Source organism: Vigna angularis, chromosome 7 (genome assembly GCF_016808095.1).
Source record: "Vigna angularis cultivar LongXiaoDou No.4 chromosome 7, ASM1680809v1, whole genome shotgun sequence".
Classification (NCBI taxonomy): Eukaryota; Viridiplantae; Streptophyta; class Magnoliopsida; order Fabales; family Fabaceae; genus Vigna; species Vigna angularis.
In genome coordinates, this window is record NC_068976.1 from 35,671,668 (window position 1) to 35,692,158 (window position 20,491).

The following is a 20,491-nucleotide window of genomic DNA, read 5'->3' on the forward strand; positions in this document are numbered from 1 at the left end:
GAAAGTTTCACAAGATTACATTGATTCCCCAACAACAAGAAGAGTTTAGTTCACCATATTCATGGTGAAACTAGATGAACAATAATGAAATAATGAAAGATAGAACCCTAGAAAGATGAGTAGGTAGCCTTAGCATCCAAGAGCTTCCTCCAAGGGGTGGAAAGGTGTGTGTTTGCTTCGTCTCCAGCCAAAGATACAAACCCTAGAAAGTCCTAAAGCTTATATACTATTCGCAATATTACAGAAAAGTGGGTCTTAGCCCAAAATACCACCGCTCAGCGATACCAGCACAAAGTCAAATCTCCCCTCAGTTGCACTTTCACCCCTCAGCGGAGCCAACGTGTGTTCCTGAGTGTCGCTCAGCGGTAAACTGGCGTTGAGTGGTACTTACGGTTTTTCTTCTTTTACACTTTTTGAGTTCTTTTCTGATTCCATCTCTATCCTTCTTCACTTCTTTCATCAAATTCACCTTAAAACCTGCATAAAACACTAAAATCAAGCATAAACCTGTCCAACTCTCTTATTTCTAAAAATATGAACAAAAACATGATTTCAAGCTAGTTTCTAAGTGTTAAAGGTTGCTTTTAGTATCAATTTTAAGCATAAAAATAACATTTTTTCAACTGTTATCACAACCCCAAACTTAGAACTTTGTTTGTCCTCAAGCAAACAAGATGTAACTCAATCTTCTACAAATCAATACAATGGTTCACTCCATTCAAAAATCCTCTTTTTGAGATAAGTAAATACTCAATTAAGCTCATGACAAAAACTTCAATCAAGACATGCACATGCTTTAGTGTTCACACAATCACCGAATATCCAACAAATGCTACTTTTCATGAATGATCAATCAACTAAGCATGGATGTTCATGTGCTCATGGAATCTTTCCTCACTAGATAAAGTGTTTCACTCAAACACACAAGTGTATAAGAGGTAATCACTCATTCACTCTACAATCACAATGTCACATAAATTGACTTTGCCTTTCATTTAACCGTAATCAAATACATTCACAAGCATGCATCATCACAAGGACTTTTCAATGGCTTATAATGTGGCTGGGCTAACAAGAAAATTGGTTTTTCTAGATCACAATACCCTTGAGTTAAGAGAACCATATAAACACAATCATTCTTACTTATTCCCAACTTTTCTTTGCATTGAGCTTTGCTTTTTCTTCTCTTTTCTTTCTCTTTCTCTTTTTCTTTTCACATACTTAAATTTTTAGCTCTCAGCTCAATGCTTTCAATTTCCCTTTCATAACTTTCCCAACAACCCCAAACTTGAACATTTGTCAATACCACAAAATATTTTCTACTTAACTCAAGGTAATGCTTTTCACAAGGGTTTTCAAATTATGTTCAAGGCTAAGGGTTCAAATGATAGAACACATAGTGCTCTCTTTTAGTGGGCTAAATTCATGCATTTGGCTAACAAAAGGGTTACCAACAAATGGCCTTGATCATATGATGCAAACAAGCAAATGATTCAATCATAGAAAACCTGGGCAAAGTCATTCATGCTTTCAAAGTAATAGCATGCAATCACAACAACTCTGGAGCTCAAAGCCTCACCTATAAGCTCATTCACATTCCACATGTACACATCCTACTTAGCATCATAATCACAATCACAACAACTTGCATTTGTTCACATCTTCTGAACCACCTATATAAGTATATAATGTGCACATCTCAACATACATCATCATCAAAGTATCATCAAGCATTATTTATCAAACAACAATCATACGCAAACCATCATAACAGACCAAGTTCAAATTGAGTACATCAAACCCTATTCTAAAAACAAAAACAAATAAGTTCAGAACACTGGGTTGCCTCCCAGTAAGTGCTTGTTTAACGTCACGAGCCTGACCCAAAATCTCAAGGATCAACCAACTGCATCATTGTGGACAAGCGTTGCACTTCTCGTCCTAGATAAGGCTTGAGACGTTGATCATTCACCACCCAACTTTTCTGTGGATCATCAGCAGTTGGATCAAGTAGTTCAATTGCTCCATGTGGATGCACTCCTTTTACTACGAATGGTCTTGACCATTTTGTCTTCAACTTCCCAGGAAATAGCTTCAATCTTGAGTTGAATAATAACACTTGCTGCCCTGGATTAAAGACTTTATTCACCAGCTTCCTGTCATGATAAAACTTAATCTTATCTTTATAAGCCTTGGATGAGTCATATGCATGTAAACGCATTTCTTCAAGCTCCAGAATTTGCCTTCTGCGTGTGCTCTGAGTTTCATAAGGATCAAAATTCAAGAATTTTAAAGCCCACAAAGCTCTATGCTCCAACTCTACTAGAAAATGGCATGCTTTTCCATAAACTAATTGAAAAGGTGATAATCCCATGGATGTCTTCATTGCTGTTCTGTAAGCCCAAAGAGCATCATCCAGTTTTAGTGACCAATCCTTTCTTGATGAAGTAACAGTTTTTTCAAGGATCCTTTTTATCTCTCTGTTAGATACCTCAGCTTGTCCATTGGTTTGCGGATGATAAGGTGCAGCTACCTTATGTCTCACTCCATAATGTTTGAGTACTTTTCCTAGCTGATAATTACAGAAATGAGATCCTCCATCACTAATTAACACTCTTGGAGTTCCAAAACGTGAAAATATCTGCTTCTTCAAAAATTTGATTACAGTGCTAGCATCATTTTTAGGACAAGCTAAGGCTTCCACCCACTTACTCACATAATCAACTGCTACCAGTATGTATTCATTGTTGAAAGATGAAGGAAAGGGTCCCACAAAGTCAATACCCCAACAATCAAAGACTTCAACCTCTAAAATGCCCTACAATGGCATCTCATGACGTCTAGTAATTGTCCCTGCTCTTTGACACTTATCACAGTTTCTAGCATGATTATGAGCATCTTTAAATAGAGTTGGCCAATAAAAACCTGATTGGAGAACTTTTGCTGCTATTCTTTCTCCATTAAAATCTCCCCCATAAGGTGAATCATGACAATGCCAGAGAATTCCTTCTACTTCTTCATTTGTCACACATCTCCTCAGAAGATTATCTGTTCCAATTTTGAACAAATAAGGATCATCCCAGACAAACTGCTTGGCGTCATGCAAAAATTTCTTTCTTTGTTGCCAAGTTAGATCTTCTGGCATTACCCTTGCAGCTTTGAAATTAGCCATATCAGCAAACCATGGCCTATGTTGAATATACATGAGTGTTTCATCTGAAAAAGATTCCCAGATCTCAGATTCCTTGCTAGTGACCTCCTTGTTGACTAGCCGTGACAAATGGGTAGCAATCAAGTTCTCACTCCCTTTCTTATCACGGATCTCCACATTAAATTCTTGCAAAAGTAACACCCATCTAATCAAACGTGGCTTAGAGTCTGGCTTTGTCAACAAATATTTGATAGCTGCATGATCTATATAAATAATCACCTTAGACCCAATAAGATAAGGTCTAAATTTCTCTAACGCATATACTATAACCAGGAACTCTTTCTCTATAGTAGAATAATTCAACTGAGCATCATTCAGAACTTTGCTGGCATAATAAATTGGATGAAATATCTTCTCTTTTCGCTGGCCAAGAACGACTCCTATTGCATAATCACTAGCATCACACATTTGCTCAAAATTTTTATTCCAATCTGGAGCTATAATTACTGGAGCTAACACTAATTTATTCTTCAATGTGTCAAAAGCTTTCAAACATTCTTCATTCATCACAAAAGAAGCATCCTTCATAAGAAGATTACTTAACGGTTTAGCAATTTTTGAAAAATCTTTGATGAACCTTCTGTAAAATCCAGCATGACCTAGAAAACTCCTGATTCCCTTTACATTTGTTGGTGGAGGCAGTTTCTCAATGACTTCTACTTTGGCTCTATCCACCTCAATCCCTTTATCATAAATTTTATGTCCTAGCACAATACCTTCTGTTACCATGAAATGACATTTCTCCCAATTGAGAACAAGATTTGTCTGAACACATCTTTTAAGAACAATGCCCAAATTAGCCAAACACCTTTGGAAGGAATTCCTAAAGACTGAAAAATCATCCATGAAGACTTCAATGCACTTTTCTAGAAGATCTGCAAAAATTGCCTGCATACACCTCTGAAATGTAGTTGGAGCATTACATAATCCAAATGGCATTTTTATGTAGGCAAAGATACCAAAAGGACAAGTAAAAGCCGTCTTCTCTTGGTCTTTTGGATCTACCACAATTTGATTGTATCCAGAATATCCATCTAGAAAGCAATAAAAGGCTTGACCTGCTAATCTCTCCAACATCTGGTCCATGAAAGGAAGAGGAAAATGATCTTTCCTAGTGGCTTTATTTAGCTTCTTGTAATCAATGCATATTCGCCATCCAGTAACTATCCGAGTAGGAATAAGTTCATTCTTCTCATTATGAATTACTGTCATCCCGCCTTTCTTTGGAACCACCTGTACTGGACTTACCCATTCACTATCAGAAATTAGATAGATGATACCAGCTTCCAAAAGTTTCAACACTTCTTTTCTAACCACCTTCTTCATTACAGGGTTTAATCTTTTCTGCGGTTGAGCACTCGGTCTATAATCATCTTCCATAAAGATCTTATGCATACAATAATTTGGACTGATACCTTTAAGATCTAAGATTGACCACTCAATTGCTTCTTTGTTAGCTTTCAGAATTTCTATCAACTGTTCTTCTTCTTTTGGAAACAAAGAGTTACTGATGATGACTGGCTTTGTTCCATCTTCGTCTAAAAAAACATACTTCAGATGTGATGGTAGTGTTTTTAATTCTAACTTCTTTGCTTCAACTTCTTCTTCCTTATCAATTATCTCAAACTTTGTATCCTCCTCTGAAATCTCATTCAATGTTTACAAATCCATCATGCATTCTTCAAATAATTTATGTTCTCCTTCATCTAAATCTTCACATGCATCAATAAGAGTTTTCTCTAATGGAGAAACATAATGCATCATCCTTTCTTGCTCCATACAAACTTCATCCAGTTCGTCAAGTTGAAAACATGTTTTATCATCATTTGGATATGTCATGGCTTTGAATATGTCAAAGTTTACCTCTTCATCATGAACTCTCAATTTAAGCTTCTCATTCTCTACATCAATTAAAACTCTAGCAGTCTTCATAAAAGGTCTTCCAAGAATGAGAGGCACATCACCATTCCCTTCCATCTCCATTACAATAAAATCTACTTGGAATACAAACTTGTCAACCTTCACTAAAACATCTTCAACCACTCCACATGGATATTTAAGAGATCTATCTGCCAATTGAAGAGCCATTCTGGTAGGTTTAAGTTCCAAACCTTCAATTGTTTTAAACATGGATAGTAGCATTAAATTAATGTTAGCTCCCAAATCAATCAATGCTCTTCCAACTTCCAAATCTCCTATGGTACACGGAATAGTGAAGCTTCCTGGATCTTTAAGCTTATGAGGTAATTTTTGTATGATTGCACTACAGTTACCCTGTACTTTGATAGTTTCCTTTTCACCGTACTTGCCTTTCTTTGTAAGGAGTTCCTTCAAAAATTTTGCATATGATGGCATCTGTTGCAATGCTTCAGAGAATGGTATAGTAATCTCCAGCTTCTTAAACAACTCCAAGAATCTTTCCAACTGTTTTTCTTTCTCCTTCCTTGAATAATTTTTCGGATAAGGAAGTGGTTTTTCAAACTCTTTTTCTTTTTGTCTCTCATCTCTCTCTTCTCTCTCTTTCTTTTTCCATTCATTTTCTTCTTCTTTCTTTTTTTCTCTCTCAATTCTTTCTTTCCACTCACATGTTTCTTTTTCACCCTCATTTTCTTTCTTCTCTCTCTATTTTTCTCTCCTCTAACACCTTACCACTTCTAGTAACAATGGTCTTACACTCCTTTCTGAGATTACCATTTTTTATTTTGTCAACTATTTGCTCCCTATAGATCTTCATATTTTTAACTATAACTTCCACATTCTTACAATAAGATGCATTCGTCTTCAAGAATTGTTGGAAAGTCTCGTCAAGTTTTGTTGTATTCCTAGATGGAGTAGGTTGTGTTTGCCATCTTTGCTGTTGCCATTAAACCATTGAAACATTTTGTATTTCTTGTGGTAATTGAGAAAGTTTCTTAATTACTTCTTCCAACTATTGAGAAATAATCTTATTTTGAATAAGCAGGGCATCATTAGATTGAAATTGTAGCAACTTCTTCTGACTAGGAACTCCTCTTTCATTGTTCAGCTCATTATCATTAGTAGCCATGTTTTCAATTATTTCATTTGCTTCCTCTAGAGTCTTCCATTTAATATTGCCTCCAGCTGAGGCGTCTAGCATCAACTTGGTTTGTGAACCAAGACCTCCAAGGAAGACTAGGACTACTTTTCCTTCGTCAAATCCATGCATGGGAGTCTTTCTTAATAGGCTTTTATACCTATCCCATGCGTGGCCTAGTGATTCCTCCATGCCTTGCCTGAAAGATGATATCTCTTGCTTTCCTTTATTTACCTTGGACTGTGGAAAGTATTTGTTCAAGAACTTTGTGACTACATCTTCCCACTCTGTAAAGCTCCCTTCTGGAAAAGAATTCAACCAAAGCTTAGTGTTGCCTCCCAATGAGAATGGAAACAGGCTAAGTTTGATTGCTTCGTCAGGCACCCCATTTATCTTCACTGTATTGCAAATTTCATTAAATGTTGTGAGGTGCTCATATGGGCTTTCATGCAACAACCCATTGAATTGGTTACTCTTAACCAGTTGGATTAATGCTGGTTTCACCTCCATATTAGCTGCATTGACCCTTGGTCTTGCTATGCTATTGAAATGCTGAGGTCCAACCATATTAGTATAATCAGCAAGAGTTCATCTGACATTATTATTCTCCATCTCCTTAGTGCTAGCTATGGTAAGAACCTTGTGGTGAAGGTTGTAAAAGGATGTCCGGTGGAGGAAAAAGTTCTCTAGATGTACGGATTCTTCTCCTCCATCTACTTTCGTCTAAACCTTCAAGAAGAGGTTCCAAAGTTTTCTTGCTTCTAGTTCGAATTGCCTCCTACATACACAAGAAAACAAATCCCTAGAAAATTTTGTTAGCACAAAAAGATATAGAACAAATAATGAGAGATAAGAAGATAAAAACAGAAAACAGAAGATAAAAACAGAAAACAGAAAATAAAAACAGAAAAATAAAATAAAAACAAAAAATAAAATAAAATAAAAAAAAAATAATAACTGAAAAATAATAAAATAAAATAAAAACAGAAAAATAAAAACAGAAATTCAAATTTCAAAATTCAAGTCAAAGATAATCAATAATCACACAAATAAACTAGTTAAACCACGAGTCCCCAGCAACGACACCAAAAGCTTGATGACAAATTTATAAACACCGAAAAATGGCACCAAAAACTTGTTTAACCCTCGGCAAGTGTGACCGAATCGTATCAAGTAATAAACTCGGTAAGACCAAGTATCGTTATACCAAAGGACTCACGGCCTAGTTAGTTATATGATTTGTTGATTATTTAAGACTTGTGAACAAGTTCTTGTGGTTTTAAATGCAAAAGACAATAATTAAATATGTATGCATGACTTTGATCAATGGAAAAGAGGAAAACAAACACGAAATGAATTAAATGGATGAGTATGTTGTTGGGGTAATCAATTTCATCTTATCCACTCTCATATATTTTAGGAATTCACAATTCTTTTCATCAATGTTAATGTCACTCTCTAAATTACCTTGCGAAGAAAGCCTATCCTTAATTACGAGTTCATACAATTTCTAGCATCCCTAATAATTAATTCTGAAGCACAGAAGCTTAAAGGCAACCAATCTCATATCCCTATGTCTAGGCGATATTACTATTGGGAGAAATTCCCCAGATCCAGATTTTACCATATGTGTCCATATCACTAAAATCAATAATCATGACATCGAATGAGTTAAACAATGCATGCTTTGAGCAAAGAGGAAAAACCCTAACTAATGATGAAAGAAAGCATGTATCTCAAATAAGATGTTTAAACAGAACTTCCATATATGAGAGTTTCACAAGATTACATTGATTCCCCAACAACAAGAAGAGTTTAGTTCACCATATTCATGGTGAAACTAGATGAACAATAATGAAATAATGAAAGATAGAACCCTAGAAAGATGAGTAAGTAGCCTTAGCATCCAAGATCTTCCTCCAAGGGGTGGAAAGGTGTGTGTTTGCTTCGTCTCCAGCCAAAGATACAAACCCTAGAAAGTCCTAAAGCTTATATACTATTCGCAATATTACAGAAAAGTGGGCCTAAGCCCAAAATACCACCGCTCAGCGGTAAACTGCCGCTCAGCGGTACCAGCGCAAAGTCAAATCTCCCCTCAGCTACACTTTCACCCCTCAGCGGAGCCAACGTGTGTTCTTGAGTGCCGCTCAGCAGTAAACTGGCGTTGAGCGGTACGTACGATTTTTCTTCTTTTGCAATTTTTGAGTTCTTTTCCGATTCCATCTCTATCCTTCTTCACTTCTTCCATCAAATTCGCCTTAAAACCTGCATAAAACACTAAAATCAAGCATAAACCTGTCCAACTCTCTTATTTCTAAAAATATGAACAAAAGCATGATTTCAAGCTAGTTTCTAAGTGTTAAAGGTTGCTTTTAGTATCAATTTTAAGCATAAAAATAACAGTTTTTCAACTGTTATCACCTTTCTCTGAAGCATTGCAATAGATGCCATCATATGCAAAAAATTTTAAGGAACTCCTTACAAAGAAAAGAAAATATATTGAGAAGGAGACCATTGAAGTGCAAGGTAACTGCAATGCAATCATACAAAAATTACCTCCTAAGTTTAAAGATCCAGGAAGCTTTACTATTCCATACACCATATGATAGTTGGAAGTTGGAAGGGCATTGATTGATTTGGGAGCTAGCATTAATCTAATGTTGCTTTCTATGTTCAAAAGAATTGAGGGTTTGGAACTCAAACCTACTAGAATGGCGCTTCAATTGGCAGACAAGTCTCTTAAATATCCGTATGGGGTGGTTGAAGATGTGTTGGTAAAGGTTTTGTTATAATGGAGATGGAGGAGAATGGAGATGTGCCTCTTATCTTGGGAAGACCATTTATGAAAACTACTAGAGTTTTAATTGATGTGGAGAATGACAAGGTTAAAGTAAGAGTGCAAGATGAAGAAGTGAATTTTGATGTCTTCAAAGCCATGACACACCCTAAAGATGATAAGGCATGTTTCCAATTTGATATACTCGATGAAGTTTGTATGTGCAAGAAAGGATGGTACGTTAGTGTTTTCCATTAGAGAAAACTCTTATTGATGCTTGTGGAGATTTGAATGAATAGGAAGAAAAATTAATTAATGAATGTATGACGGATTTGGAGACATTGAAGGAGATTCCAATGGAGGAGGCTAAGTTTGAGATGATTGATACCAAAGAAGAAGTCAAAGAAAATAAGTTGGAGTTAAAGATGATACCATCACATTTGAAGTATGTTTTCTTAGAAGAAGATGGAACAAATCCAATCATCATTAGTAATTCTTTTCTTCCTGAAGAAGAAGAAAAGTTGGTAGAAATATTGAAAGCCAACAAAGAAGCTATTGGATGGTCAATCTCAGATCTCAAAGGTATAAGTCCAACTTATTGCATGCACAAAATCTTTATGGAGGATGACTATAGGCCAAGTGCTCAACCATAGAGAAAGTTAAATCCAGTGATGAAGGAGGTGGTTAGAAAAGAAGTATTGAAGTTTCTGGAAGCTGGCATTATATATCCAATATCTGACAATGAATGAGTGAGTCCAGTATAGGTAGTTCCAAAGAAAGGTGGGATGACAGTAATTTATAATGAGAAGAATGAGCCTATTCCTACTCGAACTGTTACTGGATGGCGAATGTGCATTGATTACAGGAAGTTAAATAAAGCCACTAGGAAGGATCATATTCCTCTTCCTTTCATGGATCAGATGCTGGAAAGATTGATAGGCCAGGCTTTTTATTGCTTTCTAGATGGATCCAAAAGATTGACAGGACAGGAAGTTAAATAAGTCCAATACAGGCTTTTTATTGCTTTCATGGATCAAATTGTGGTAGATCCAAAAGATCAAGAGAAAACGGAATTCACATGTCCTTTTGGTGTATTTGCTTACAGAAAAATGCCATTTGGGTTATGTAATGCTCCAGCTACTTTTCAAAGGTGTAAGCAAGCAATTTTTGTTGACCTCATACAAAAGTGTATTGAAGTTTTCATGGATGATTTTTTGGTGTTTGGATATTCTTTCCAAAAGTGTTTGGCTAATCTTGTTATTGTCCTCAAAAGATGTGTTCAAACAAATCTTGTGCTTAATTGGGAGAAATGTCATTTTATGGTAACAGAAGGAATTGTGTTACGTCACAAGATTTCTGCTAGGGGGATTGAAGTGGATAAAGCTAAAGTAGAAGTCATTGAAAAACTTCCACCACCAACAAATGTGAAGGGAATTAGAAGCTTTTTAGGCCATGCTGGATTTTATAGAAGATTTATTTAAGACTTTTCGAGAATTGCTAAACCATTGAGTAATCTGCTTGTTAAAGATGTACCTTTTGTGATGGATGAAGAATGTTTGAAAGCCTTTGACATCTTGAAAAGTAAATTGGTTTCAGCCCCAGTGATTGTAGCTCCAAATTGGAATCAAAATTTTGAATTAATGTGTGATCCTAGTGATTATGCAATAGGAGTTGTGCTTGGTCAGAGAAAAGAGAAGGTATTTCACATAATCTATTATGCTAGCAAAGTTTTGAATGATGCCCAATTGAATTATGCTACTACTGAGAAGGAGTTCCTGGCCGTAGTTTATGCTTTGGAGAAATTTAGACCTTATCTCATTGGGTCTAAGGTGATTATCTACACAGATCATGCAACTATAAAGTATTTATTGACAAAGCCGAATTCTAAGCCTCGTTTGATTAGATGGGTGCTTCTATTACAAGAATTTCATGTGGAAATCCGTGACAAAAAGTGTAACGCCCCGACAACTCACAGGGACCATCGACTGCCCCCACAGATCACCACCAGGCTTTCCAATGTGCTTTGTCCTCACTCGCACACTTTCTGGGAAAACTTCCCGGAAGGTCACCCATCCCAGAATTGCTCCAAGCTAAGCACGCTTAACCATGGAGTTCTTATGGGCTAGGCTACCGAAAAGCAAATGCATTTTGGTGATATGAGTAGCCAAATCAATTCCTTTAAGCTATCCTTCAACCGTATAGTCCCATACCTACACAGTCTCCAGATCCCTCTCATTCCGGTGTATGTTCGATTCGTCCATGTACCCCTTCCACCCGAAGCTGCCAGGAGCCGCTCCTTGTCTGTGCCCCATGCACCATGCCTCTTGCACCAGCGTCACTCCCCGCCCTCGTCAGTGCCCGGATGTCACATGCCCACCAGCTTCCGTCTGGTTCGTCCTCGAAGCACACTGGAAAGCCTGGTGGTGATCTGTGGGGGCAGTCAACGGTCCCTGCGAGTTGCCGGGACGTTACAGATGGTATCAGAGCCTAGCCTCTCCCAGTACGGTGTGGTTCGAGGACGAACCAGAGCAAAAGCTGGTGGGCATGTGACACCCGGGCACGGAGACGAGGGCGGGGAGTGACGCCGGTGCAAGAAGCATGGTGCAGGGGGCACAGACAAGGAGCGGCTCCTGGCAGCTTCGGGTGGAAGGGGTACATGGATGAATCGAACATACACCGGAATGAGAGGGATCTAGAGACTGTGTAGGTATGGGACTATACAGTTGAAGGATAGCTTAAAGGGATTGATTTGGCTACTCATATCACCAAAATGCATTTGTTTTTCGGTAGCCTGACTCATAAGAACTCCATGGTTAAGCGTGCTTAGCCTGGAGCAATTCTGGGATGGGTGACCTTCCGGGAAGTTTTCCCAGAAAGTGTGCGAGTGAGGACAAAGCACACTGGAAGTGGTGATCTGTGGGGGCAGTCAACGGTCCCTGCGAGTTGCCGGGACGTTACAAAAAGGGCAGTGAGAATTTGATTGCTGATCATTTATCTCGGTTGGTTAACAATGAGTTTACAAGCAAGGAAGCAGAAATCTGGGAATCTTTTTCAGATGAAACACTCATGTATATTCAACAAAGGCCGTGGTTTGTTGATATGGCCAATTTCAAAGCTGCAGGAGTAATTCCAGAAGATCTCAATTAGCAACAAAGAAAGAAATTTTTGCATGATGCCAAGCAATTTATCTGGGATGATCCTTATTTGTTCAAAATTGGAGCAGATAATCTTTTGAGGCGGTGTGTGACAAATGAAGAAGTAGAAGGAATTCTCTGGCACTGTCATGACTCACCTTATGGAGGACATTCCAATGGAGAAAGAACAACAGCAAAAGTTCTCTAGTCAGGATTTTACTGGCCTACCTTGTTTAAATATGCTCATAACCATACCAGAAATTGTGATAAGTGTCAAAGAACTAGGACTATTACAAGACGTCATGAGATGCCATTACAGGGCATTTTAGAGGTTGAAATCATTGATTGCTGCGGTATTGATTTTGTAGGACCCTTTCCACCATCTTTCAACAATGAATACATATTGGTAGCGGTGGACTATGTGAGTAAATTGGTGGAAGCATTGGCGTGTCCCAAAAATGATGTCAACACTATGATTAAATTTCTAAAGAGGCAGATCTTCTCACGTTTTGGAACTCCAAGAGTAGTTATTAGTGATGGAGGATCTAATTTTTGTAATTATCAGCTGGCAAAAGTACTCAAACATTATGGTGTGAGACATAAGGTAGCTGCACCTTATCATCCACAGACCAATGGGCAAGCTAAGGTGTCTAATAGAGAGGTAAAGAGGATCTTGGAGAAAACAGTTGCTTCATCCGGAAAGGACTGGTCACAGAATTTGGATAATGCCTTCTGAGCATATAGGACGACAATGAAGACATCTATGGGTTTATTACCTTTTCAGTTAGTCTATGGGAAAGCATGTCATCTACCAATGGATGGAGCATAAAGCTTTATGGGCTCTTAAATTTTTGAATTTTGATCCCTATGAAACTAAGAACAAACGCAAAAGGCAAATGCTGGAGCTTGAAGAGATGCGGTTGCATGCATATGATTCATCTAGGAATTACAAAGAAAAGGTAAAATTCTATCATGACATCAGGAAGCTGATAAAGAAAGTCTTTAATCCAGGGCAGCAGGTGTTGTTGTTCAATTCACGATTGAAGCTGTTTTCTGGAATGTTGAAGTCAAAATGGTCAGGACCGTTCATAGTGAAAGGTGTGCATCCACATGGAGCAATTGAATTGGTTGATCCAGCTGCTAGTGATCCATAAAGAAGTTGGGTAGTGAATGGTCAACGTCTCAAGCATTATCTAGGAGGAGAAGTGGAACTCTTGTCCACTGATAACAGTCGAAAAACTGTTATTTTTCTACTTAAAATTGATATCAAAAACAACCTTTAAGAATTAGAAACTAGATTGGAATCATGCTTTTGCTTATGTTTTTGGAAATAAGAGTTGGACAGGTTTTATGCTTGATTTCCTTGTTTTTGCAGACTTTGAGATGAATTTGATGAAAGAAGTGAAGTATCTTCGGATGTGACAAAGCAGAAACACACTCTTTCACCCTTTGGAGGAGGATTTTGGATGCTACAACTCCTTTCTCACCTTTCTAGGGTTCTATCTTTCACTCTTTCATTGTATTTCATCTAGTTTCACCACGAATATGGTGAACTAAACATTTATTGTTGTTGGGGAATCAATGAAATCCTTTTGAAAATCTCATGTATGGAATTTGTTCTTCAAAATCTTCTTTAAGATACATGCTTTCTTTCATTAATTGTTACGGTTTTTCCTCTTTGCTCAAAGCATGCATTGTTTAACTCATTCAATGTCATGATAATTAATTTTGTCGATAAGGACACATACGGGGAAATCTAGATCTGGGGAATCTCTCTCAATAATAGTATAAACCTAGACATAGGAGTATGATGGTTGGTTGTCTTTAAGCTTATGTTCACTATAATGCACCATTAATTGCTAGGGAGACAAGACATTGTAAACTAGTGATTATGATTAGGCTTTCTTCGCCGAGACATCGAGTTTAAGGTAATTTAGAAAGTGGTATTAACAATTAATATAGAAAGATGAATTCCTGAATACATGAGAGTAGATAGGATGAAAGTGATAAACCCCCAACAACATAATCATCCGTATATTTCAATTCACGTGTTTTGTTTCTACTTACCATTGATCAATCCATGCATTCATATTTCCTTTTGAGTATTTGCATTTAAATCTTAATCAATCGGTTTTGCAAGTCTTAGCTAATCAACAAATCACAACTGTCTAGGTCGTGAGTCCTTTTGGTCGAATGATACTTGGTCTTACCAGGTTATTGTTCAATTCACGATTGAAGCTGTTTTCTGGAATGTTGAAGTCAAAATGGTCAGGAATGTTCATAGTGAAAGGTGTGCATCAACATGGAGCAATTGAATTGTTGATCCAGCTGCTAGTGATCCACCGAGAAGCTGGGTAGTGAATGGTCAACGTCTCAAGCATTATCCACAATGATGAAGTTAGTTGATCCTTGAGCTTATTGGGTCAGGCTCGTGATGTTAAACAAGCGCTTACTGGGAGGCACCCCAATGTTCTAAACTCATCTTTTTATTCTTTAGTTGGTTCTGTTTTTAGAATAGGTTGTGATGTACTTAGTGTGAAACTTTATCTTCTATGATGGTTTGCTTGTGATTTATGCATGATGAGTATTGCTTGATGATGCTTGGATATTGATTGATGTTGAGATTGTGCACTATATGTTGATATACAGGTGGTTGTTCACAAGCTATGTGAACAGATGCATGATGTTGTGATTGTGATTACGATGTTAAGCAGGATGTGTATGTGGAATGTTGAATGAGCCTATATGTGAGGTTTTCAACTCTAGACTTTTTGTGAATGAGTGTTATTACATTGAAAGCATGAATGACTTTGCCCAGGTTTCTATGAATGAATCACTATGTGTCATATGATCAAGGTCATTTGTTGGTAACCCTTTATTAGCCAAATGCATGATTTTAGCCCAATAAAAGAGAGCACAATGTGTTCTATCCTTTGAACCTTTTTCTCTTTTATCTTTTTATTTTTATTTTTGTATCTTTAAGTTTATCTTTTTGGTTTTTGGTTTTATCTTTTTTGTATTTCTAATTTTATTTGCTTTATCTTTCTATCTTCTAACTTTTATTCTCTATCTTTTTGCGCTAACAATTGTTTCTAGGAACTTGTCTTCTTGGGTATGCAGGAAGCAATTCACACTAGAAGCAAGAAAAATTCAGAACCTCTTCTTGAAGGCTTGGGCGAGAGTAGACGGAGGAGAAGAATCCATACATATAGAGAACTTTTCCCTCCTCCAAAAACACTCTTACAACCTTCACCACAAAGGTCTAACCAAAGCACTGAAAATATGGCAGAGGAGAATAATGGTAGACGCACTCTTGCAGATTACACCACTATGGTTGGCCCTCAACATTTTAACAATATAGCAAGGCCGAGGCTCAATGCTGCAAACATGAAGGTGAAACTAGCATTGATACAACTGGTAAAGAATAATCAATTCAATGGGCTATCACATGAAAGTTCATATGAGCATCTCACTACCTTCAATGAAATTTGTAACACTGTGAAGATTAATGGGGTGCCGGATGAAGCAATCAAGCTTAGCTTGTTTCCTTTCTCATTGGGAGGCAATGCTAAGTTATGGTTAAACTATTTTCCAGAAGGAAGCTTTATAGAGTGGGAAGTTGTGGTTGCAAAGTTTTTAAACAAATACTTCCCACAATCTAAAGTCAATAAAGGGAAGCAAGAGATATCTTCTTTCAGACAAGGCATGGAAGAGACATTAGGTCAAGCATGGGATCGTTATAAAAGTTTGTTGAGAAAAACTCCCACGCATGGCTTTGATGAAGCAGCAGTAGTCTTACTTTTCCTTGGAGGTCTTGGTTCACAAACCAAGTTGATGCTAGATGCCTCAACAGGAGATAATATTAAATGGAAGACTCCAGAGGAAGCAACCGAATTGATAGAGAATATGGCTACTAATGGCAATGAGTTGCACAATGAAAGAGGAACTCCTATTCAACAGAAAGGGGTTCTACAATTGCAATCAAATGATGCCTTGCTTGTTCAGAATAAGATTATAACTCAACAATTGGAGAATCTAACAAAGACACTTGCTCAATTGCCAAAGGAATTAAAGACTGTTGCACAAGTTCAACAACAAATGTGTGAACTATGTGGTGGTGACCATATCAATGGTCAATGTGTTTTTCCAGTGGAGGCCCTAAAAGATGTAAATTTCATGACCAATCAATTTCCATACAGTCAAGGTAATTTCAACCAAGGGTGGAAACCTCACCCAAGCATGGGTCAAGGTCAAGGACAATCTGGACAAGTTGGGCAATCATGACAATTTAATAGGCCATAACAACAACCAGCATTATGGCAACAAGTGTCTACACTCAATGAAAGACATACAAAGTTGGAAGAAACTCTTCAGCAATTTATGCAGGTAACTATTTCCACTCAAAAGAGCACTGAAGCGGCTATTAGAAACTTGGAGATACAAGTTGGCCAAATATCTAAAAAGCTGGAAGATATGCCTGATAAGAGTTTTGGGGCTAATACTGAAGTTAACCCAAAGGAAGAGTGTAAAGTTTTAGTGAGTGTGAATGTTGAAAGAGTTGAGCTAGAGAGAAGAGAAGAAAAAGAAGAGAGAGTCGAGAGAAATAAGAAAGAAAAGGAGAAGATGAGAGAAAAGAAAAAGAAGAGAGAAAAGAGAAAAAATTAAAATAATTGAAAATATTCTTCCTTTTCCAACAGATCATGAGAAAGAGAGACAATAGGGGCTTTGTAAAGATATCTTCAATCAAATGGATGTTGATTTACTTGTGAATGAAGCATGGCAACAATTTTCAGCCTAGGTAAATCATATGAATCAAATCTCCAAAAAGAAAAAGATATATAGAAGAGGAGATTAATGAGTGCAAAGCTGCTAAAAAGAGATCTTTTCCTCCAAAATTAAAAGATCTAGGAAGTTTTACCATACCATGCGTCATAGGGAAGGAAAAGATAAGGAAAGCCCTACTTGATTTAGGGTCAAGTGTCAATTTGATGCCTTTATCTATACTTAAGCGAATTGGGGATCTTGAATTCAAGCCAATAGAGATGACTTTGCTCATAGCGGATGGACCTTCAAAGAAGTCTTATGGTGTAGTGGAAGATGTTATGGTTTGTGTAGGCAAACTATAGTTCTAGGTGGACTTTGTGAAGATGGAGATGGAGGATGAAAGGGTTCCTTTAATTCTTGGAAGACCGTTTATGAAAACGGCCAAGGTCATCATTGATGTAGATGAAGGAATGATAGTGCTTCAAGACCATGAAGAAAGGGTAATCATTGATGTCTTCAAAGAAGAGCAACAGGCGAAAAAGGAAGAGACTAGTCATAAAGCTACATGTCAAGATGTACCCATGACTAGTTTTAAAGATGCAAAGTCGGACTTCCCAGGTAAACGTTGTTTCTTGTCACAGGTTAGGGAAGAAGAAAAAGATGGTAAAGGAAGGACGGTTCATGATGACTTGATGCAAGCACAACCCAAACTTGGTAAACATGTAAGATTCAAAAACAGGTTGTGGGTTGTGAAAGACTATAAAGAGGATGGAGTGATAGAAATTAAATCTCCACATTCAAGAAGAATCAAGGAGGTGGACTGGAAGCAGTAGATGAGTTGGTGTGATGACAGAAAGATGAACACCAACATTGAAGATGGAATTTGAACTTTATTGGGCCAAGCTAATGACGTTAAAAGAGCGCTTTTTAGGAGGCACCCCAATGGTTTCAGAACATTAATTATTATTTTATTGTTGATTGATGATGTAATTTTATACACTTTGGACATTATTTTTATGTTGAAATTTTTGGGTATAGCATCTATTGATGGATGCTAAGTGGTTAAGTATCTACTGAAGGATACTAGGTTTATTAAATAGGTTTGTTACACCTACTGATGGGTGTTGGTGGATTTTGGGTCAGGCTCGTGACGTTAAACAACTGCTACCTCGGAGGCAACCCAGTTGATTCATGTTATCTTTGTTATTTGTTTTGATTCTGCTTTAGTTGCATGATAGGGATTGAATGTTTGAGTGAAGTGAGAAATTAATTGCATGGAGTGAGTGAGACTATGAAATAAGGATTGATTAGCATAAATTAGTTTATGTATACTCATTGTCAATCTAATCTAAATGATATTAGGATAAATTAGTTTAAGTATTGATCAGATTTATTTAAGTATTGATTAAATTATTTTAATATTATGATCAAAACCACATTTGGGAATAATTTCCTACTAAAACTTACTAGCATGGATCACAAAACATAATAGAAGACATTGTAAAGATAAAATGAAGCCTCAACATTTGAAAATTTAAGCTTAGGAATCATGAGACTAATTAATGTGTTGTTTGTTTTTGTCAAGATATTGTAGCTTCTAATAGGCAAACATTCTCCATTGTTGTCTGGCTTTCACGCTCCCAGGTTTGTATTCTTAAAAATTTCCTGTTGTATATGAACATATAATTATTTGTTTGATTGAATATATTATATGTTGCATATGTAATTATTTGTTTGGTTGGATATATTATTGTTGTGAATTAGCCTTAGTTTCCTGTTTGAGATTCAATACAAAAATTATTTACTATCTCCAGATTTTTTTGAACAAATACTTTTTAAAAGTGAATAGAAAGGAGATGGTAATATTAATTTACAAGCATTGAATCTTGAATTGTCCGGTTGGACAGTTTCAGAAGAGTAATAACTTTTTCATAGTTTAGTAATAAATATAAATTTTAATATACTGATAATGGTTTAAAAACACCCTTTTTGACTTAGAAACTTGCTTGAACTCATGTTTTTGCTTTAGTTTTGTAAATAAGAGAGTTGAAGATGAATTTAATGGTTTTGTGCTAGATTCCCTTGATTTTGTAGGCTACTGGAATGATTTGAAAGAAGAGTTAAAGTACCGAATGGTTGGAATGCAAAAAAGTCAACCAGAATGCAGAAAAGTCAACCAGACTGCAGAAAAGTCAACCAAAAACTAGAATAGTCAATTAGTTAACTAGAGTGCAGAAAAAGTTATGCTGAGTAGCAGGGGGCACTGAGAGCCAGTTTTTGCTGTCTCACGCTTGCCAAAATTAGCGTTGAGCGTCAATTTGAAGAGTCGCACTTACCGTTGAGCGCCAAAAGTGCCGCTGAGTGCCATTTAAGTGGGCTTGGACCTGTTTTCTGTTATTTTTATGCGGTTGGACCTGTTTTTCTACTATTTTTATGTTTTATTTAAGGACTTGCACGTCCTAGGGATTGTATCTTTTGATGGCTTGAGCATAGAAACACACTTTTGACCCCTTGAGGGCTAGAGTTGGAGATGGTGATGGCTCCCCTCTTCTCTTTCTAGCTTTTTTCTATCTCTTCCATTCTTTCAATTCATTGTTCATCTAGTTTCTCCATGATCATAGGGAACTAAACCTTATTTGTTGTTGGGAAAGATGTAACCTCTTAAACTCTCATGTATTGAATTGATTCTTGATTTTATATGCTTTACTTCATTAATTGTTAGGGTTTTTCCTCTATACTCTATGCTTGCTTTGTTTAACTCATTCATAGCATAATAATTGATTTTGTCAATATGGACACATACGGGAAAATCTAGAACTGGGGAAATTCTCTCGGAAGCAATATTACCTTGACATAGGGATAGGAGGGTGATGACAAATTTATGAGCATCGAAAACGGCGCCACAAACTTGTTTAACAATCGGCAAGTGTGACCGAATCGTATCAAGTAATAAAACTAGGTAAGACCAAGTATCGTTTTCCCAAAGGACTCACGGCCTAGTTAGTTATCTGATTTGTTGATTATTTAAGACTTGTGAACGATTGATTGTAGGTTTTTAATGCAAAAGACAGTAATTAAACATGTATGCATGAATTTGATCAATGGTAAAAAGAGTAAAACAAACACGTAATGAATGATATGGATGAGTATGTTGCTGGGGTTATCAATTTCATCTTATCCACCCTCATATACTTTAGGAATTCATCAATCTTTTCATCAATGTTAATGTCACTCTCTAAATTACCTTGTCAAGAAGGTCTATCCTTAATTACGAGTTCATACAATTCCTAGCATTCCTAGTAATTAGTTCTGTAGTGCAGGAGCTTAAAGGCAACCAATATGCTATTGGGAGAAATTCCCCGGATCTAGACTTCCCCGTACATTCCCATATCGACAAAATCAATGATCATGACAATGAATGAGTTAAACAATGCAAGCATTAAGCAAAGAGGAAAAACCCTAACTACTGATGAAAGAAAGCTGATGGACAAATTTGTAAGCACCAAAATATGATGTCACAAACTTGTTTCACAATCGGCAAGTATGACCGA

The 20,491-nt window shown here is 36.9% G+C and overlaps 2 protein-coding genes across 2 annotated transcripts in view; both read right to left on the reverse strand.

The window, feature by feature from the left end:
- Nucleotides 1-1,891: 1,891 nt before the first annotated feature.
- Nucleotides 1,892-2,221, reverse strand: LOC128197908 (uncharacterized). Its single transcript, XM_052880759.1, has one exon. It carries the CDS (start codon nt 2,219-2,221, stop codon nt 1,892-1,894), a length of 330 nt encoding a protein of 109 aa, XP_052736719.1.
- Nucleotides 2,222-2,306: 85 nt separating this feature from the next.
- The window catches only part of LOC128197909 (uncharacterized), a 134,766-nt gene continuing 116,581 nt past the window's right edge, over nt 2,307-20,491 (reverse strand). The window contains exons 5-6 of the mRNA XM_052880760.1: nt 3,257-4,245; nt 2,307-2,393 (exon numbers count right to left, since the gene is read on the reverse strand). Of these exons, the coding sequence (XP_052736720.1) occupies nt 2,307-2,393; nt 3,257-4,245 (1,076 nt within the window). The remainder of the gene's footprint in view (nt 2,394-3,256; nt 4,246-20,491) is intronic.

What these genes read in the sequence shown, in the direction of transcription:
- LOC128197908 (XM_052880759.1), bottom strand. Translation starts at nt 2,221, where the DNA reads ATGCGTTTACATGCATATGACTCATCCAAGGCTTATAAAGATAAGATT.